Raw genomic sequence first — 22,134 nt, forward strand, 5'->3', positions numbered from 1 at the left:
ACAGAATAAGAAAAAAATTAATGCATGCATATGTTGAGTAGGCTTTACTTATTTTAATTTACTTATTTTAATTTGTCACATGCTGTAAAGATCACCTGTTGGTTCTGTTTTTATTAATAGTTTCAGTTTTACTTTGATTAATAAAACAGATACCTATGAAGAATCGGCATCTCTAAAGTATTAATGTGTTTGGTTTATTAATTCAGCTTAGAAAATGGGATACCTACAATAAACTTTAGCAAAATAAGCTTACTTGTGTAAGAAAGAAATACTTATACCCAGGAAATTTAAGTATATTTGGAAAGAAAATAGTTTGGAAGTAAATTCTCAATACTCAAGAAATTCTCATATTGCTATGACTGTGTGATCCAGGTCTGCATGGCTTTTAATCTCATGAAGCTACTTCTCTGTTGTTGTTTCTTTTTGTTGGTTTATTTGTTGTTGTTTGTTGTTGTTTTTTTAAATGAAAAAGTAAAACATCCCAACACTAGGGAACACATCAGGCAGCAAGAGGTATGCAAGATGAGGTGGAGAATCTTTGCTATGGGTACAAGTAAAGTGCTCCTCTGTCCCTTCTCTCCTAGGAATGGTGACAGAAATCTACGTTAGGCATCCTAGCAAATCACAGCACATTTGGCCCAAACGGGCAAATTGTGTCATGTGTGTGCATGTAAGTGCTGGGTTTGGAGCACACCCAGGCCAAGAGAAATTGCAGCTCAGGAGGCAAAGAACCTCCTGCAGCAGCTTGCTCTGCAGAAGTATGTACTTGCTGTTGCAAACCTTCACAGAACTTCCAGGAATCTATCAGTCTGCACCTTTCTTGTCTTCTTCACAGATGAAGCACAAGGCTCACAGCAACAGCATAAGTAAAATAAATACATGCTATCTCAAGAGGAATAAGAGAACACTCCTGGAGCAGGATGTCCTCTTCAGGTGCCATATTGGATGGATAAATAAATAAGCAAATAAATAAATAAATAAAATCTTCCTCCTTGCACTGAGACCTCTTAATTCTGAAGCTTGTGATCTCATGCGAGATGAATCAACAGCAAAGGCAGGTGGAGCTGATGACTCCAAGGACCTGCACAACCTTGTTCTTTTTTTGAGAGGGACTAAAGCCAGCAGAGTGTTGTTCTGCTCAGCCTCTGTTTCTAGTCACCGCCAGGAGTAGGAAGAGGGATGGGTAACCAAGGAACAGTGAGGAAGTGCATAGAGGATTTTGGTGGCCAGCTGTGAATAACCTCATCAAGACTTCTGCTTTCTCGTTTGATTTGCAGCCCACAGCCTGTGCCTCCTCTGCCTCTGCTCAAAGCCACCCTTGGAAGTGATCTGTGCCCACAGGATACTGTGTGACATGTGCCCTTCGTTCTCTAAACACCTGCCTACAATGTGCCAGAGTCCCAAGAACAAACCTGGCCCACAGGCTGCTGCTTGCCTCACCACCACCTTGCAAACACAAAGCACAAGTCATATTAGTAAAATATTCTTTTAATGTGGTCTGCCTTGAACGTGTTAGACTTAAAGATTTCAAATTCTTTCTCAAGGCAACTAGCACCATGGTCATGATTCTCTTAGCACATTCTTCCTTGTGGCTGCCCATACTCTGCTCATAACAAGGAATTGCACTCCCCTGTCATAGCTGAATTGCAGCAAACTGCTGCAGTGAAATTCTTTGGATAAAAAAGTTTCTCTTCAGTATCTTCTTCATTCTTCTGAGATTGCTGTTAAGTAATCTTGAACAGGAATCCTTTGAAGCCTGCTGGCCAATTGTAAGGGAGCTTCAGTCTATTGGTGGGTAAAGGGACACCAAAGAATCCTCCTGCATACAACATTATTTCCTTTTCTGCTTTTTCCGTGCCACTGCTGTATGCAAGGCCTGCATAATGAGGTCTTCATTATTCAGGATGTTGTATTCACCCAGCTGAACCAAACAGTCATATGCCTTCTCAGTGTATTGGACTGAATATGTTGAATAAGGGGAACAGCAGCCATAGAGGTCAACTTTGCCATCTTCCATCTCTGCCTCTGAGCGCTTCTGACCTAGGGGGATGGGGAGACAAATGACTGCTGAGAGATGGGAGTTACTCTAGTCATAAGCAAGCAAACTCTTAACAGAGGAGGGGAAAAGGATGTGTCTCCACAGAGAGAGTTCACAACATAAATTAATCTTGTGGGGTTTTAAAATTAGTTTTTAAACAAATAATTATTTTTCAAACTGAGATTGCAGTTGCTGGGTCAGACAGATATCAGGTGCTTCACATGATGCAGGTAGAAAAATGATGATTATTCCTTTCACATGAGTCTACACTGCAGTTCTGAGCTGTTTCTATGGCTCACGTAGGTACATCAAAGTTACCTACAAAGTAACTAGCTGGAGGATTGAAACAGGACCACCATACCAGCAAATCTGACTTGGTACAAGAAGTAAGTTTAAGCAGCTGAGAAGTCCGATGTACTGAATGAGCCAACAGTAAAGTTGAAGTGTTGGTGTATTAAATATATTCCCTTTAATAGGCTGGTCATGATTATAACCTTTTTTGACATGCTTTATTACTTACCTGGTGCTTTGTATTTTCGGAAGGTATCATTAATTAGTGGGAAAAATATCAGTACTGGTGCTCCTGGAGTCTCAGCACCATCAAAGAGGTAACACTCCTTCAGGTTTTTATTGTCTTGTTCCCTCAAGTCCACCCTGGGAAAAAGGATTCCCTGCTCTGAGCAGTACTTGCATGTCTGGTCCAGAGCCTGGATCAATGAACAGAACAGTACTAAGACATAAAGAGGATTTCAGGGCTCAGGATTTCTTGGAGTTCAGTAACAAAGGGGGTATTTTCCAAGCTAGCTGTATGAAAGCTCCAAAACCCCTACTTGAAAGCAGAAAAGGGTGGTTTTTTTTTTCCTGAGTTCTTATGACAAACCTGTTGTATCATACAAGAAAAAACAATGAGAATATGTAGAGCCTATAAACAAGTATTACTAAAAATGCTAGTGGTTAAAACTTTTAGTAGGAGCAATACAGAAAGCACTTAAGTGTTAAAATCTTCAAGGTACACAGCTGTTGAACAAGAAATAGAGACTGCTTCAATTCATCTCACCTGTGTCTGGGATCCTGCACTGTAATTTAAATGTAGAATGACATCCACCTTTCTCTCTGGTTTTAAAAGTGGCATGACGCTTGTATTGATGAAAAATCCTGTATCTACCAGAGACAGGAATTCCTCTGATTGTGTCAGCTGGTTGGGAAAGGTGTCTAACACAGTATCTAAAAGGAAAGACACTTATTTCTGTAAATGCAGTGGTGCTAAACTGGTTAGTCTGTATTCCAGCCTTACACTGTGATCACAGAGCCCTATCTGGTTACTGTCTTTGAGGAAGGGATATTCACATCTTCTTCTCTTCTGCCCTCCCATCTCCAGCCATATGCAGTTTTGGACCCACAGTGATGACATTCATTTAAGAGGGTTTCTGGTGCCTCCCCACCAAGTATGTCTTCAGACAGAGAAGCAGTGGATCACCATCAGAACCCAGTGCCCCTTACTCAGGAGGTGTGTGCCACCAGCAAACCATAGGCATGGAGCTCAGCACCAAGCCACCCTGCAGCCCATTGTGCCACAACTGATCCATCTAACAGTGATTCTGCCCAAACACAGCCTCTGACCTTTGAGACTGGGTTTCATATCAAATTATGTGTGTTTTCATTCTATTCTGCTTGTTTACCCTCTTCCCAGGCACACAGGTCTTCTGTTACCTTTCCATCTGCAGAAGTGCTTGTTCTCCAGGTATCCATTATGCATCTGCAAACCCTTGAGGAAGTTGTGCTCCTGGGCAATGCAGGGCCGGTCGGTGAGGACGCTGCGAATGACTCTGCCAAGGGAGCCAGGGGGTGTGAACAGCCGAGTCCTCAGCTCGTGCAGCTTCAGTGGTAGGATGGGTTCCTCCTCTGCACAGGGAAAGGCTGTTAAATTCTACCTGCCTAGAGCAAGCTCATCCCCCAGGATGTCAAGGTAAGTAATAAAAATCAGTTGGTTTTATTTATTTATTTGAAAGGCCTAGAATGAAAAGACTCAAAGATCACAAGCGACTAAATGAAAAAGAAAATAAAATTATATTTTTGCCCACCAACCAGATACCATTTGGTTACACAGACCAGACTTGGATAAAAGACAAGACCCAATATCAGGCAGCAATAAAAATTTGCACACTTATGCAACAGCCTGAATGTGGTCTTTGGAAAAGGGTAAATGTTGTATTTATTTGTGTACAGTAGCTCCTACTTAATGTCATCAAAATATTTTTGCTTTATTAATAATTTACAGATCAATCTTCTTATTCCTGAACATTTTACTCATCTGTGTTGAGCCCTCAGTGAACACGTTGGTCACAGGACTGGAGATTTTTAAATTATGCTTTGCAGTGTGAGACTTTTAATCCGATTCCTTCCAGAAAGGCAATGTGGACTTTGAAGAAACATGGCCAGAAATGCCAAATATACAGTGCACATGTCACATAGCAGAAGGGTGTGAGGATTCAATCTAACAATGAATAGCCAGTAAGGAAGAAGCATGAGAATTTTACCTATGTTGTTTATTTTGTCCCGGGTCCACCTGTGCCAGAAGTCTTCTGATGAGTGGGACAAATTCCAGATATATAACACATTCAGTGAAAATAAACTACTCCATATGCCTGTAAAAGGGAAGAGCTTTCTAACTCAAACATTCACACATCATGAATTGCAAAACTGTTACCATAAGATGAATTACACAAGGTTTTTTTCTTTAGTTTGTTTTACATAGACAGTAAACTGGAGCCAGTGACAGGTGGCCAAAGCAGACTTTCTGGAGCAGGGGAAACCTGACGTGTTCAAACACACCCTGCTGCAATGGAGAATCAGCATGAAGGGTCATGTAAACTGTCCATAGGAAGCACACAAATCACTGGCTGCCTGTGGGACAGGCAACAGGGTCTGGAGTTCACCCTTCTGGAGTAGCATGAGCAGAACTGTGGATTCCCGGGGACCCAAATTTTATTGTTGGACTGTAACCAATACTGTAATTTTATTTAAAACTACCTTAAAAACAAATAAACAAACAAAAAAACCCACAAAAAAACCAAACAACCAAACAATAAATACCAAATCCAATCCTATGTGTCTGTCACTTAGAGTTTTCTTTTTTACAGTAAACTGAATCCATTATATTAAGTGTTAGTTCAACGATAAAGTGTTTATCCTCTCTGGTTAAACTGCCCTGTCAGTCATACAGCAGTGCTTTATTAGTTCATTGTTTATATATATATATATATATATTTTTTTTAATATATATATATAGTTCAAAATTAAAAAAAATAAAATAATAATAATAATAAAAAACATTCAGATGTTTTAAGACAATAACTTACCTTCTAAGAAGCAGATGCGGGATTCAGGGACCTTCTTCATCAGCCGACCCATGAAGAACTCACTGCCAAAATCCTCGGCACGAACAAAAGCTCCATATTTTTGAATTCCCACCTCATAAGGGGTGAACTCCACCCATTCTGTGAAAAGCACAGAAAGAAGAGAACAATGTTTTACTACAGACCCTTAGCTGTAGATAAAGATGATGTTGCTGTCATGGGAATGAAATTAAAATGATTTCTGCAGTTATGTCAGACCAGTAGCAATGAATTGTAACTATGATACAAATGAAAACTCAACATGAAAAGTCTTTGGGATATATTTGAGTCTGCTGCATAGACAGGGAAACTTATCTGACCACAGGACATTACACTAACACAAATTAGCTGCTGTTCTGGTATTTAAATTAAAGGGATTTTTTTAAAGACTATTTAAAGATACTGACCCAGGATTTATCAGCTTAAATACAAGGACAAATGACTCTAAGAAGTCTCATAATTACCTTTGAAATCCAGAGTGCTATAGTTGTTCTTGACATTGACTGCAGTATAGATAGGCAATGGGTTCTGACCACGATCAAGGGCTTGTTGCTGATCGGAGAGCCTATGGTTGTCTTTCTGTGATTCCAGAAATAGGATTATACTAAGACAAAAATTAGCACAGGAAGATTTTCTCTGCATTTAGGTGCAGAGAAAATCTCTGCATTGTAGGGCAGAAGAATTTCTGCCTCTAAGGTATAAAGCATGCTGAGCTTAAATTCTGAAATGTTCCATATTTTTCTAAAATTCCTGTGAGCATTCTGTTATGGAAATATCTGCAGACATTTAATTTCGTGCATTAAGATACTGTCTCTAATTTTTCTATTTCTAAACAAAATACCTGCAGAATATGCAAAAAAAAAAATAATAAATTAAAATACACTATTTAAAAAAAAATGTTAATCTTGGAGATTTCTCAGAAAAACATATCCAAAATCTCGCAAGCAAGAGTGTTTTTTTCCACCATGGTTGGAGACCTAAAAGACTGTCCAAACATTTTGGAAATGCATGTGCATTTGCATACACACAGTCTCACAAGAAATTACTTCTATCAGAACAAATAGGAAGATATCTTCTCCAGAGATAAGTTTTCAGGAAATTGTAACGCACTGTAAATGCTGCTTTATGACATACTGTACCCCATCATGGAGCAAAGATTCCAGGACAAGTCCCCAGAGATCTATAAAAGATGTTTTGTAGCCCTCTCTTTTCCGTTCACACAGCTGCTTTTTGTAGTAATTCAAATACTTCAACGAAAGGGAATTTATTTTGCATTTGGTCATATGTTTTCGAGCCTCACTGATTTGCTTGTCGAGATCCTTTTGTGACCAATCAGCATCTCTATACAAGTTTGACATGGTCCTAGGAAGAGGAAATACATATTGAAGAGGAAAAAAAATGCACCAACGTTTGAAGTAGGCAACAGCTACATTTTGCTTTCCAATTTTAAGTGTTGATTTGAAATTAAGTAAAGATTCCTGTCTTCAATTCCTTAAGAAACTATCATGTTCCCTTTGAAGTCAGAGTCATTACCCCTGTTGAAACGAGAAGTTTGAAGTCAGAGTCATTACCCCTGTTGAAACTGCTTGAGCAATTTTCCATAAGCTGTTCTTAGGAAAACACTTGTTTTCTCACTGTTACAAATTGTATCACTTTCCCCACTGAAAAGACTTTAATCTGTAAATTTTGCAAGATAAATATATAGGACTGCTGAGAAGGTACTACTGCATGTCAGCCCCAGCCTACTTCAGTGCAATTGTGTCATCAGGAAGGCTCCAGCCAAGAGCTGCCCAGTCCTACTTACCATGTAGTACCAGACAAGCCAGTCAGGTACATGGCACAGTCCAAGACACCAAGTTTCCTGAGGCCGCGCAGGCTGCCGTACAGCGCGGTCAGAGACCTCATCCCTCCTCCTGTGGTCATGATGGCCACCACTGGGGTCTGTGCAACACATAAAGAGAGAGGGCTGACATCAGACAGAGGACTGCAGCTCACCAGGTCTCAGCAGAGACCTCCTGCGAGACAAAGCCTGACAGCACCATGCATGTCCAGACACACACTTCTTTACAAATTATTTCTACTGAAACATAAACTACCATTTATCAGGAATAAAAGTAATCACAATGTTTTCTTACATAACTGACACTTGTTTCCAGTGTGTTCAACACAGATGTTTGGTAAAAAACAAATGAAAATGCATTCATTCAAGCCAAGAGAGACAGTAAGACAGAAAACATCAGTTGTAGAGGCAGGAATTAAAAAGAAATCTCACAGATCAAAGAAAGGGGAAAGGATTATCAATGAGGATAACAATGGTAGGAAAAAGTGTATCAAGACACCATTTCTATATAAGAACTATCTAGCTTGGCTTGCAATGAAGGTGTAGGAGCAGAAGAGATAAACTCAGGATAGCAACCACAAAAGACAGTATGGTGAGATTAAAAGTATGGGTCAGTATTGGAAGTCTGCATAAGTTTAAAGATGAGCAGAATCCAGAAAAAAAAAAATAAACTGGGAAGAAAAAGAGGTCATATTAGGATATTATGTCCCCACTCCTAAGCACTCATTAGATGTTTTGAATGTCTGCCCTACAGACCTCATGGTCCAACAGATCCTGTTCCAGCTGCAGGACCTTCTTCAGGGCAGGTGCAACAACCTTCTGCCTTTTGCGTAGGAAATCGTGCTCCTGCACACAGAGGTCGAACCCTAAACGCACATCAAGGTGGTCTGGGCTGGAGCAGAGATAAGGAAAAAAGAATATTCTATTTTATTATTGGTAGACAAGCTCAGTTTCCAAAACAAGGAAATAAACAAGACCCATGAGGTACCTCATTTACAAGATGAACCTTTCCCACAGTCCCAAGCAGGTTTACGGTGCAAGAACAATGGAAAGAGGGATTGCTAAATTTCTAAGCAGTTATCAAAAGAAACCACAAGGGAAGACATTCCTGCAGATAATTTCTGAGACAACTACTGTCTGTGCAAAGATAATTAGCTAGTAATATTGTTTCTTTTCTTTTATGTGTCTTTTTAGTGATCAGTGTCTTTTATCAATTATCTAAATGTATTGTTAATTTTACACATACAGATGCTTTCAGCTTATGTGAATTCTACATCACCTGGTCACAAAACCTACTGTCCTACTGTGAGTGCCTCCTCCCCAGAAAAGAGCAAAGGGTGACATGAGTTTAGCCAAGGACAAGTTAACCTCTGAGAGTGGCCATGTCTCTTACCAGTCTTCTGCCTTCACATATAAATCAAATCCTTTATCCTAGAAAGGAAGAAAGCAAATATGGTAAGCATGAGAACCTGCTTTAGCACTCTTTGTCTGCACCCCCAGGAGGAGTTTTAGCTTCTGCTGTCCCAGCAGTACAGGTACAAATCAGGAGCTCTAAATAATCCAGCAGCATATGGAAATTGACCACAGCGGTTTATTGTCAGGGGAACTGTTCAATAATTCCCAGTGTTTTCTAGTAAATGTAATTGTAAATGTAGTAAATGTAGTAAATGTAATAAATAGTAGTAGTAAATGTAGTAAATAGTAAATGTAGTTGTCTGAAGACAACTCCTGTTTACAGAAGAAAGTAATGATAATTAATACTTTACCCATCCTCACCAATGTTACCTCTCCTAGGCAGACAGCCAGGCTACAGCCTCACTACTACTGCACATACCAGCATTTGCTTCTACCTTTCTGTGGCTTTATACCCCACAACAGCCATACTCTGTAATCTTTCTTTCTATATGTATTATTATTTTAATCCATGAATCTGAAAGTGCTTTGCAAAGCATGGTCACCATGAGCAGGAGACTGGTGCTACCTCAGTTAGTTCAGGTGCTCCACTGGCATGTAAGAAGGGGAAAGGCAGAGTCTCAAAATTTAGCATGAATGAAGATCAGGATGGAGTAACACAATCCCTCGTATTCCCACATCCATCCAAACAGAACAAAGCACAGCCTGGCCTTAGAACCAAAAGACCCACTACTACTAGATTGTGGCATCTTTGTCTACGGGCTTTCATCATCAGTTGATTACCCTCCCTGGTAATCATCAGGGGGCTACAGACTTGCATACTCAGATTTCTCAACCTTTCCATCAAAACAGTAGGCACTCACCTTTGCTAATGTTATGTTTTTTCCACTTGGAAGGGAATGAAGTTCCATGTTTGGAGACCCTGTATCAAACACATGGGAGTGCTGAAAAAAAGACAAATAAATCCAAGTTCATATTGTAGGGAATGTTACTCTATTTCCACAACGCAAGTTAACGTTACTATTTATGGTGCATGTTACTTCACAGTATTATATTTTATAAAGTCTGGTTGCAACATACAAAGGAGGGAGCTGGTTTCTTCCCTGGCAGTGTAACATCCAGCGTTGGCTGCTTGTATCTGGCATAGTGGAATTTGGCAGGAGAGGAAGAGCCGAAGAGCAGATCAGATCCCAGCATAACGTCCTGTGTGCCCTCATAAGAGCCTTGCACTTTAAAGGAGAACTCTTTTTCTAAGGGAGTGACACAAAAGCACACACAAAACAATTTTCTCATGAAAACTGGAAACAAAATTTCTTGCAAAGTCTACAACAAGGTTGTTCTCATGTTTTGGCATGCAGGATATGGTTGGGTTTTTTGTGCTTACATTAAGCTAACAGCCTTCATAATATTAGCATGTCATTACTTTTAAAACAGCTGATGGAGAAATAACCTCACTTGATAAAGATTTCTTCTTTTTCTTCTTCTTCTTCTTTTCAACCACCTGGACTTCCAAGCAGCAGATTTTGCGAGACTGTAGGAGACATGAACAATAAAATACCTCATATCAGGGAATTCTCCACTCCTACTGATGATGTTGCAGATGCTCTACAGTCAATGCACCTTTTACCAAGGAAAACACTTTCTCTCAACTGCTTCAATTTCAGATACTGGCTGGAACAGAAGGAATCTCTGAGAAACTGGGCAAGGTTAGGGATGTAGCTTGGATGATCAGGGTTTGCAGAAGGGACAAGGTAAGGGCAAAGTGAAAAACAGCACCCCCTGGGATCCCAACAGAGACTGATTTAAGCAAAAATTATTATTACAAAATGCTAGTGAATCAGCTGGAATTTAGAAGGAGTGATGTCCAAGTGAGAGTTCACTGCTCTACTTATGTTTCAGACCTAAACCTCTTCCATGTGTTGATTTTGCAACACCAGAGGGATGCCAGGGTAGGGGATCTCCCCACAGTTCCAGGTGCAGCCTCCCCACAAGTGCCATCCATGAGGATGTGTCGTGAGACATATGATGAAGAGGGAAATCACAGCATTTCAGTGCTGGCTTTGCTCAAAGGGTACAATGGCCTGATGGCTGTGAGTCAATTGAAAAAAATGTGGCAACAGGACAAGAAAGATGACAACACATAACACTCACCACCAGTACTCCATTAGTAATGATGGTTTCAGGAGGGCCTGAACTAGGAAACAAAATAAAAATACATTTTTAATAACTCAGTATAATTACTGAACCACACCCTTCTCCTAATTTTCCTCTTACATACTTTTAGCTCTGTGTTGGATTTGAAAGAAAATTCCCAGGACACTCATGCAACAGGTTACCTCACTTTACTTGGTCAATGCACAATCATCATCCTACCGGTTTGTCCAGTCCTGGAGCTCAGCAAAAAAAAAAAGGTACCACAGGGCCAAACCGTGTAGTGATTTTTACAGTGAGCCCCAAGCAGAGGCTGCAGAAGGTTTCATCAGACATAATTTTTGAAGAACTGCAGTTTCTTGGAGGACTGACAAAGGGCTCTAAATCAGAAATCCAATGTGTTATTTCATGTTATTCTTTGAAGGAAGGTGAAACCCCTCTGCTGATCTCAAAGGAAAACATGTAACAGAACAGCAATCCCAGTATTCTGCCTTTCAATAGTGTTCATTACACTAAATTAAAAAAAAAATTGTTTTAGCATGTTCTCCCTGTCTCCCTGAAGTTCAAGGGAGGTCATCCAGGCACACACCATTCATCATGAAACAGCTCATAGCACAGATTCCTTGGGAAACAGTGTTCATCATCAACATCATCAAGGAATTATACACTCTGAACAATAAGACTAGATTATTTCATGTGTCTGAAATGCCAGGTTGTTTGGGGTTTTTTTTTCTGCAGATTATGTTGCATTTCTTGTTTACTCACATATTGTCCAGTGCAAATCCAACCTCTAGTTCCTCTTGTCTCTGGAAAATAAAGAAAGGAAAATGTATTTGGCACTAGTCTACTGGCAGTTCTCATAACAGAAGTTCTCATTCTGGCAGTATCGATGCGCATGAACTACTTGTGACTGGCAGTGCCTTTAAAATAGAGGCAAATACCAGCTTGCATCTGTGTGACTGAAGCCTCAAAGATTCTTTATTGATATGAAGTTTCTGGATGGCTGTGGCAACAGTTTTGAAGAAAGTAGTTGGCTTGCCTGGTTCTGCTGGGACACAAGGGGCAGACCCAGGTGGAGATGCTGCCTCATAACGAGTCTGCCAGCAAAAAGAAAGAGACTCCACTGAGGGGGGCAGCGAAACCCCTCTGGTATAAAGAAAGGAAATGGTAGCAGTCAAAACAGCTGTGGAAGAGGACAATCTCTTCATTTGGCAATGTGTGAGGGCCTTGGGGCAGAGGTAAATCTGACATGAAGGCCTGGTCTGTGGGCTGGTGGGCAAGAACATGATCCCTAGGTGGAAGAAAGCACAGGAGAGATGAAAACAAAGGTGAGGACAGAAGAGACGATGAACAGAGAAGTGAGATCAGGCTGTAGGTTACTTAGTTGCTCAAATTACCTATTGCATTAAAGACACCAAAAAGTTATTAATAGATGACAGAAAAAGCTTACGTAGGCCTTAAGAGTATGAGCTCTAACTACTGTAGCTGTGCAAACACAGTAATGAAAGGCTTGGATAAGGCATCTGTAAGCACTCAGAGAGTAATGAGCTGGGTTACAGCTAGCTAAATGCTTTTATTTTGCCAGGGGCTAGTGGAATCTGCTCCTCTGACATTTTGCAAAAAAAGAAATGTTCAAATAAGGCATTTAGAGATAATGAACTAGAGAGTGGAATTTGAGAGTGTGCAGATAAGGTAATTTATCAACTGAATGTAGCATGGCAGATACACAGGAGACGGAAAGGGAACTGGAAAAGGAAAGGAACAGACAGAACATAGCAGAAGTGGGATGTGTGACTTTCAGAGCCTGCCTAAGTGTTCAAAATCAGAATATTTCTCATTGCAAAGCTGAGTGGCATGACTTAAACACCTTATTTAAACACCCATGCCACAGTCCATAATTAGCAACCAGTCTGGTTTGACACTTGGTTACAATCACAGAGTTAATACTTCCTAATTATTAGGTTAAAAAGTCATGACAAAAAACATCATGTATTCGTGTGGATGCACACTTCAGTGTGCCTACAGATCCAGGTGTGAAGAGGCTTTCCCATGCCAGGGTGAAAAGCATCTCCTTTTTATGTGGCTGGGCAGTCCATGCACAAGAAGGAAAACAAGAAATATTCTCCTAGTAACATTTCAGACAGAAAAGCAGACAAACACATTCTTGCCAACATATTCCTTTTCTTATTTCAGACCTCACCTGTGAATCACACTTGAAGTGCATGAAGACTTCCTCTCCCAAGGAAAGCTTGGCTATATCAAAGTACACCGTGAAGAGGTGGTCATCTTGAGTAACCACATCCTTATCATACAGCGCCAGCTCCAGCACATTCTGGGAAGGGAAAAACTTTAGAAATCTTTCAGGTTTTTATTCCAAGCAATGCTGGGGACAGCTGTTTTGGTCAGCTGTTGAGAGGAGTGGGAGCAGGAAGGGAAGGAGTAGAGAAATCAACACTGTGTAGGCACCTGCTTATGAGGAGGAAATCACAGACATCTCAAAGACCACATTATACCTGTGGCTGAGAGAGATACATGAAAAACAGTCTGTGTTATTCCCATATCTTCTTGCATCTTTCCTTGCCTCTTGAGAAAGTTACTTATGTCCCCTTTGCCAAAGTTTAAAATCTGGCAGTTGCTCCCTAGGTCATGGTTAAAAAGGAAATCCCGTCTCAGTACCTTGACCTGACTCTGGATCCTGAAGTAGAAGGTTTCATTCCAGACTGGATCTTTGCAATTATTGATGGTTTTAGTCTGAAATTTGTCAGTTGAAGCAGTTGGCAGCCACAGGCTCACATAGCAATCAGTCTGGCTTACTGTAGAAAAGACACAAACACATCTAAAACGAGGATTTGCTCTAGAAGGATAAACGAATTGAACAACATGAAGCTTTACTTTCAAAGAGAGACAGTGTGGTAGATGGTGACATATTTGTCCAACATAAATGTTACAATTCAGGTAATAAGAATGTAGAAAAAAGAAGAGTGACATGATTCTTCTCAGAATAAATGTGGTTAGGGATATGACAAATGCATCAATAACAAAGGGTTTCCTTATCCTTCTGTGTCATCAAGCAACCAGTTTAGCCCAGAATAAAATAATTCAGGACAACCACAGCACCCTATATCTGCAAGTGTTAAGGAAACAAAACGATACCTTCTATTTTACCTAGAGAGAACATTAAAAAATCCAAACAACACAAAACTTAGAAAATAAAAACATGCTTCTTTATTTCTCCATAATTAAATCTATAAACTTTCTATTATATTTCAAGTACAGGCCATAGAAGTGAACCTAATGGACTTTTAGCTGTGAAAAGGTGGTACAGAGGGAATTGGGGTATGGTAATTTGGATTACTTAGCCTTGAGAAAGCTTTGAGTACAAACTAAATTTGAGAGAAGGCTGCTTCATTATCCCAACAAGTTTGTATCTGTTACATAAATAAACCTCAGAAGGAAACACAGGAGATCTTTCCACATTTATTGCTTTCAACAGACTGCGGAGCTTTCCCTGCTTCCTTTGGGGATGCAGAGAAACACGTACAATAGGTAGAGTAGTGACTTCATAGAGTTACTTCTGCACAGAACTGGCCTGATACAAAGAAGGACAACATACTATGTTTATTGCTAGAACCAGCATGCCAGGGAGAGGACTTTCTCCACCCATGAAGAAACCCAGGAAGTACCTTTTCTTTGAGTGGGACTAGCTAGTACAGCACGAAGGTTAGAGGGACTGTACAGAGCACTACATATACTTACAGACATCTGCCTGGTGGATATTTCTTGCTCTTATGACTCTTACAGTCAGTAAGTAACACAGAGATGATTCTATCTGCAGGGGAAAAAAAATGTACAGAAGACAGGAATGAATGCTAAAGGCAGACAGTATATTTAGAAGATAGAAATGATAAGGTGAGAGAAATACTCAAATCACAAACAGCTTAGTGGAATTTTTCTATGTGAAAATGAAATGGCCAGTACATTTATTTTCCTAATAATACCTAAATCAAATACTAGACAGACAGACTTCTCTGCTTTTATAGCATGATATGTGGATATGTATTATTATAGAGAATTTATTTGCTATCTAACAGAAATCTAGCTGCACAAAAATATAAGATTCAGACTCAGCTTTGGAGATTTACTTGTGAAATTTCAGAGGCAGAAAATTAAAAGCTGCCTTAGGCTTTTTACAAGTGATGAAATTATCATCGTGGGAATCACTTCCCATCCAGTCATTACACATGTTCAGTCTACTGGGCTACAGGATATTATTTTCTTATATTCCTGTTCTTTTAAATAAACAGTACTCCCCAGAGTTAAATGCTGACCTCTAGTCACCACGCTTCTTCCAAGGTCAGAGGAAAAGATTGCTATTTTGCATTTCCATCAATCTATTCATTGTGTGTGTGGTTTTCCTTTACAGGGACATAATTGTCTCACCTGAGCTGAGCTCACCCCTGAATTTTTCTTGTGAAAAGTATTTCCCTAGTTTTGAATCTTATAAATACTTCATGTCTGGAGTTTCTTTGGACTGTTTTGTGTCAGGAGTGCACAAAGAGTGTTTTACACCTGATAAGAAACTCTTGTCTGTTCCTTTTGGCTTCACTCCTTCAGATTAGGGCATGTCTTCAATACTACAGCCTCATGCTTGACTTCTTAGCCTCTCATATTGCTGTTCCAAGCTCAAGTTGGAGCCCTAACATGAATCCATATCCTTCCTCTATTTATCATAAAATAAATAAATAACATTAATAATCTTTTCCACCTAAGCTTTTATGCCTACAGTCACAGAAAGGGGGAAAAGACACAAGACATTAGAACATAAATTAGGTGGGAAAGTTTGCTCCAGATGCTCTAAAATACAGAAGGCATTTAGTGAAACTACAGGGTCATGGACAGGTAGTAACACCCCCTGCTCACTCCACCTATACTGCAAAATTACTATGAAAAAACCCATCGCCAGTCCTGAAGTGACTGATCTCATCAGTTCCACTGAGAAGGAGATGTGGTGCAGGCACTGCAGGAAAGGAGAGCAGAATTTTTGCTCTAGTTGGCGTGTCTGAGCAAAACAGCTTGGTATGTTCTGTGTTAATAGTGTGTCATGCTTAGCATCCATAAAAAGTGAAGTGCATGAGTATACATAAGTTCAATGGAATATACATCCATGTAATGTCCCTCATAATGTTTAACAAGACTGTAATTATGCATTAAGCTGGGCCTAATTAACATACGTTGTTGAGACTGAGGGCAGTTAGTGAACAGGCTAATGAAGAAGCAGGTGAAATTAACGTCCAGGTAACCAAAGCACCCTGTCCTAGGAAAAGGCACCAATGATACTGGTGCTGTTCAACAGCAGAGCAGGTGAGCAGGTGTGCAAATCAAGGATGTCAAACCACTGCCAGGAGTCCTAAGAGTAGCTGTGGATAAGACCAAAAGCACTTGTATTTGTGTCTAAAATCCAACTCCTAAGGCACATAAATGAGGCAGGGGCAGGTAGAAAATATTCAGTAATTACAGAGCCAGTAACTGGTGTTGCCAGTGGCTGGCTTTGGAGAAGGCACTTTCATGAAAGGGCTCAACTCAGTTTCAGAGATTGGGTCCCTTGGATCCCTCCACATAGTTTGTGATAATCTCAAAGTACCAGGGAGGGAGTGCAGATTGAACGGAGACCCCAGGCACATGGATGTGCCCTGTCATAACCAAGAAGCCTTGGCTGAGACATCACAGAGGTATAAATGACAAACAGCCTAAATCCCATCACCCAGTATGAGTTTTGCTTAAAAAATGCATGAGGTTGGTTTGTTCTTCCGAACCTGCCATGATCCCTGCAGTGTAAAGAGTTGCACTTCATAGCTTATTTTCTCATCTTTGGGTTTTCTATTCAACTAATCAGCAGAAAGGGTTGGCAGTTCCTTAAACTGTAAGCACAATGCCTTCTGCTCAGCAACTTAACTCACCTTGAAACAGATTGAGAGTTCTGTATTATTACTAAAAGGTCTCAAACTAGAGAGAACAAAGTAAAAAAAATGTATCTTTTTCAGCATATCTGGTGTTCCCATTTCCTACAGGAAAGGTTTCATATAATGTGACTGAAGTCCCCTGGAAAACCAGTAGATTTTTATTATTACTAAAGGTCTCAAACTAGAGAGAACAAAGTAAAAAAAATGTATCTTTTTCAGCATATCTGGTGTTCCCATTTCCTACAGGAAAGGTTTCATATAATGTGACTGAAGTCCCCTGGAAAACCAGTAGATTTTTGTGGAGGGCATTCCAGAGGAAGGATTTATCCAGGAAATCAGGTATTGAAAATCCACTTCAGGATTGTGCCATACTCCATTCTTTCCAGAGTGACACAATTTCACAGCTGTTACTACCTACACTGGCAGTAAATTTGCCCTTGTGCTTTAGCAAGACATATGTAGCAGAAAGCCTATTCAAACCTATCCTTTTAAAGACATTAATCTTATTAAAACAGTGTTTACTTCCCATCTGCCAAGGATAGAAAACAGCATTAGGACTTAAACATGAAACAAGACTGCACAAGTGAAGCGATCAAAATGATAAGCACTACAGTGCTTCATGGAGGAAGCTTCAGGGGCTGTGGTGGCTAATTAGACTGACTGGCACATGCTGAACCTTATCTGTTCACACCCAGGCCCGACCCAGCAGGAAAGTCTCTTTTACTCTTTTCTTTTTAGAATTTCTCCTTTCCAGTACCTTGGTAAGAGGCGTCTGCTGTTCCCCCTCCGGACTCAGCTGCATAATTCCTTCTCCTAGCTGAGCGGTTTGAGTGATGAGCTCCTGCAAGAGTAAGGGCAAACGTTACTCCTGGAAAAACCATCCTGTCTCTTAAAAGCAATCCTCACGGGAACGGAGCACTGCAGAACAGCAGGGAAGGGGGACCCCATGGCCAGGGCTGGCCGCAGAGCCCGGTCAGGTGCAGGTGCCTCCTGCCGATGCCTGCACCCTTCCTTGCCCCAGGAGCCGGAGCAGAGGTGTAGCAGCCAGGTGAGGTCCACCCAGTGCATGACACTGGGGAGGGAAGGCAGCTCCTGGCCCCGACTGTTAAAGGAACAGTAAACCTGTCTCCTGTAAACACACCTTGCCATTAATCTTTCACCTTCAATCACATCTCTATGCTATTTAATACTTATTCTAAGGTTGCATAGATGACATTTCTAAATTAAGAAAAACCCCAAATACGTAAAATGCTTCCTTTGTAAATGAACTCTTACTTCCCTTCCTTCCTGTGAGTTGCTTTACTTTTTAAATGCTGGTAATGAGCTCTTGAAGTACAGATTTTCTTCTTCCTGTGCATTTAAAGTCAATGATAGGTCCAAAAAGTGGTACCAACTTTACACTAAGCATAAACAGCTGAGATCCCAGGTGCCTGGCAATGCTCTGCACCCTTCTTACCTGAGACAAAACATGATTTTTCTCCATTGTGGTAGCTGTCACACACACATATCCCGTGTCAGCTGTAGCAATGCAATTTCACATCTCCCAGCTTGCACAGACACCAGTAGTATAAATGTCTCATATGCAGGTGAGCAACCAATTTATAAACTGACTCAGAGCCCCACCTCTGCCAATTTCTTAAACCCAGCTATTCCCCTCCCATTTCTTAAGCTAGGAAACTGAATCCTGTGGTCAAATAAGTAGGAAAAATACCTTTGCCTGTGAAATAGCTGGAAGTATGCTCTTTAGTCACTTAGCCCAATAGTGGCCAGTGACAGATGTATAGCTAATGGCAAGAGAAGAATGCTCTTTTAGCTAAGCATTAAACTTCCTACTCAGCAAGACCTCAAAGCCTACAGAAATACATACTGTGTAATAAAATCCATCAACATTACTTTAACTGGCTTTAAGTCATCTGTGATAGTAAACAGGATAAAAGAGGTAATGAAAAAAAAAAAAAAAGGGACAACACTATTGCTCTCAGACTAAACAGGTTCTTGCAAAAGCCTGTTTAAGCATTTCTGTACCTCATGTACCAACAATCCCAGGTCTAGGTGTGCAGGGCAGACATACTTATATGTTGGTTTATATCTACTCAGCCTTGGTCCATCAGGGCTAGGTTTCTCCTCAGATCATTGTAGTATTCTCCCCTTCTTTGCTATGTCTGGTTTGGGGTTTTTTGGTTGTTGTTTTTTTTGTTTGTTTGTTTGGGTTTTTGTTTGTTTTTTGTTGGTTTTTTTTGGTTGAAGTGTCCCAAAGCAATGACTTTTCTTAGCTTAGCTCCACCCCCTGTGAGTACTTCTGCACCACTTTCCAGTTCAGACTGACTCTGGCTGTAATTTAGCTGCGTTTAAGTACCCATGTCTGACCCAGTGAACCCTCTGCACATCTGCAGAGCCTCCGCCCTTTCAGGATGCCTCTGCCTGCCAGCAACACCTATACCACAGCTCCCAGCTCACTGGAACAGGGTTAAACAGGGCCATCAAAGACTGTTGTATCTTCAGTAGGTCAAAACAGATCAAAACAGCTGGGGGAAGGGAATCTTTTGGCTTCCCTGCTCTCCTGGTATACTGTCTAAAAGCAAGAAGTTACCCCTTCCCTGAGAAATCTTGAGCTTACTGGTCAAATTTTGTTGCCAGCCAGCACAGTTCCCCTTTGTGCTTTCCATGCAAAATAATATCAACGATCATCACAGTCAACTTCATGGAATGAATTTTTCTATAGGCTGTTATTTCACAAGCCTGAAAAGAGTTGCATCTACATACATGGCATATTTCCTCCATGCACCAGCTGCAATTATGTAGCTTGATGAAAAGCATTTTTTGTTAGGTCACAGAAAACCTTCAGCAACATTGGCAACCTTGGTTAAAGGTGATATTTTATTGTGTCATCTCTTGGGAGGGCTAAGCTATAAACCAGACTGTCCCACCAGGACTGGGGCTATGAGACTGTCACTCCCACAGTGCTGGTGGCCAAGAAGCTCTCATTTTCACAAATAACATTTGCAATCCACATCCGAGAGAACCCTTGCAGGAAGAAGGGACTGTGGCTTACTTTGTACCCCTGCAATCCATCTCAGAGACATTCCTTTATCCACAATATTTGCAGCAAATATTTGGTACGCTCTCATGCTTTGGGCAGAGAAAACAACAGTTTTGTTTTCCTGGAACAAGGAACATACTGTGAACCTGGAGAGTATTACTGAAATGCCTGAATATGTGGAGCAAGGAAGAGAATTTCCATTTTGCAAACAAGCCTTTATTGTCCAGTATTGTATACATGAATTTATTTGCATGAAAATAACATTCTTCAGAGCTGGAGGTGGCATGAATTTATGGTAAAAAAAAAATCTTTGGTTTTCCACACCATGGATTTTAGGAATGGAGGCAAGTCCCAGGTTTGTATGCAGAGCACACAGCACCTTCTTTCTGACTATGATTACTGAAACTGTCATAGAACAAAAAAAACCCAGCAGAAGTGCTTATTTGTTTAAAACCTAAAGAGATTTAAATGGCAATACTTATGCTCTGATCTTTAGGCTTGCAACATTAGGCTACAGTTGCACAAAAAAGGTAAGTTTTAGTTTGACGTCATAAATGACAAAATTGTTGGCAAAAGTCACTGTGTCATTTGTCATGATAATTTGTTACTGTTTCTTGCTAAAACGAAGAACCTCCTCAGAGTGTCATTTTGCACTAAGCCAAACGTTATTTGACTGTAAATTAAATCTGTTATTTTCAAGTTGGGTTCCCTGGGCTGAAGAGGTAGGCAGTCTGTAAAAAAGAAGCTATGCATCAAAACAAAGACTTTTGGTAAAACATTAACATGAAATGTTTCAACTTACCCTGGATTTTTGTAGCCAGAGATTATGATACCTAATTGATAGATTATTTTTTCCCACCACTGAATAGGTTATTTGTTAACATTTTCTCAGTTGTCATTAGGACACAAAATTGATTTAAAAAGTGTATTTTAAATTTTACTTGTTCTGGAATGCAGTGGTTGTTGTTTATTTATTGTTTTTGCATCATCAGCACCTTCAACAGTTCAGGAAAGACACTTTCCTTAAAATGGAAAATGAGAAAAGTTTAAAAATGCAAACCCACAACAAATATTATTGATGGTTTTGTGCTAGATGCCTTGGAGGCTCTGTCCAGATTGTTCTAAGATGGTCTTAATTGTTGCAGACTAGTGTCTCACTCCTGTACAGTTTGAACAGGCAAAAGTAAACATACCAATGTTTTTGTTGATGAGGATATGTCCTAAATGGATTTAACAAATTGTGTTGAGTAAAACAACAACATTTTCATTGTCTAGTGGAAGTAGAAACTTTTCATTTGAAGCACTGTTTCTTTTTAATTTGGGACAGGAAATTTAATATGAGAAGTAACTCACCTGGGGGAAAAAAACTCCCAGTGTGTTTTATTTTGAAAGCTTCAAAAGAAAATGTTGACTTTTTATTATACTGTCTTCACACAAAACCACCCAAACTGACAAATTCACAGGAAAATCTAATGTGTCCAAATTACACCTTTTGCTGGAAAAAAACGTTTACAGGAAAAATCTTACACCACTTCCTCCTAAGTTGCTCCATCCCATCTATATATGATTCATTCACAGCCCAAGAGTGCTGAGGTGGTGGACACAATTCACAGGGCTAGCTGTGTGCTCACACTAGTCCCTATTACATTTCCAACCTCTTTCACTGTTCTTCAGGTCACTTGCAAAATGGAGTCAACCCATGGATCCAAGCCAGGTTCCAGTCATGTCCCAGCTTTTCATCATTTTCCAGGGTTGGATGCGCTTCATGTTCCACAAAGAAGAATTGTGGGGAGCAGAGGTTTATACCCCCTTCTTACGGCCTGTAGGTGTGTTGGCTGGGTTGTATTACTGTAGCACTGTGGTGGTAAAAAATGGTTTTCCTATATGCCATACATCATAATAAGTTAGGCTTAAAATAACTCTATTTTAAATATCTAACAAGGATTTTAAGTACAGAGTGTTGTTCTACAGACAACCTTAATTTAGGGAACTAAGCCTATGTAAAAATTCCCCAGGCAATATCTTTGCCTGTAGAGGCCACTTCTTGGGAATGAAAAAAAAAACCCAACAAACCACTAAACCACCCGGGGTAGTTTAATTCTGGAGTGAAGAACGGCCACTGTTGAAAAAGCCATGTCCCTTCTGTGTCCCAGAGCATGAAATACTCCTCTGAGAAAACAGGTGCAGTTGCACAGGTGATTAGCACGGGTTTTGACTTCTTCTTTGCATTGCTATCTGCAAGGCCTGCATAATCATCTGTGAGTTGTTCAGGATGTTGTATTCACTGAGGTTCAGCA

At 40.3% G+C, this 22,134-nt stretch overlaps 2 protein-coding genes across 2 annotated transcripts in view; both read right to left on the bottom strand.

The window, feature by feature from the left end:
• Positions 1 to 1,831: 1,831 nt before the first annotated feature.
• LOC104390481 (cytosolic phospholipase A2 epsilon-like) lies at positions 1,832 to 18,280 on the bottom strand. Its single transcript, XM_009999619.1, has 21 exons — positions 18,254 to 18,280; positions 17,555 to 17,638; positions 14,594 to 14,666; positions 13,514 to 13,650; positions 13,038 to 13,169; positions 11,603 to 11,643; positions 10,838 to 10,880; positions 10,142 to 10,217; positions 9,767 to 9,936; positions 9,550 to 9,630; positions 8,667 to 8,704; positions 8,030 to 8,165; positions 7,238 to 7,374; positions 6,573 to 6,795; positions 5,898 to 6,012; positions 5,398 to 5,535; positions 4,576 to 4,683; positions 3,749 to 3,940; positions 3,096 to 3,262; positions 2,559 to 2,745; positions 1,832 to 2,040 (listed from the first exon to the last, which is right to left on the bottom strand). Exons 1-21 carry the CDS (start codon positions 18,278 to 18,280, stop codon positions 1,832 to 1,834), a joined length of 2,514 nt encoding a protein of 837 aa, XP_009997921.1.
• Positions 18,281 to 22,036: 3,756 nt separating this feature from the next.
• Positions 22,037 to 22,134, bottom strand: part of LOC104390482 (cytosolic phospholipase A2 epsilon-like) — a 24,338-nt gene continuing 24,240 nt past the window's right edge. The window contains exon 19 of the mRNA XM_009999620.1: positions 22,037 to 22,134. Within this exon, the coding sequence (XP_009997922.1) occupies positions 22,037 to 22,134 (98 nt within the window).

Source organism: Chaetura pelagica, unplaced genomic scaffold, assembly GCF_000747805.2.
Source record: "Chaetura pelagica isolate M959 unplaced genomic scaffold, ChaPel_1.0 scaffold55, whole genome shotgun sequence".
Taxonomy (NCBI): domain Eukaryota; kingdom Metazoa; phylum Chordata; class Aves; order Apodiformes; family Apodidae; genus Chaetura; species Chaetura pelagica.

Coding starts and splice junctions, on each gene's coding strand:
- LOC104390481 (XM_009999619.1), bottom strand. CDS start 18,280: ATGGAGAAAAATCATGTTTTGTCTCAG. Junction 17,639..18,253: donor AAAATCATGTTTTGTCTCAG/GTAAGAAGGGTG, acceptor TTACTCTTGCAG/GAGCTCATCACTCAAACCGC. Junction 6,013..6,572: donor AATCTTTGCTCCATGATGGG/GTACAGTATGTC, acceptor CTGGAATCACAG/AAAGACAACCATAGGCTCTC.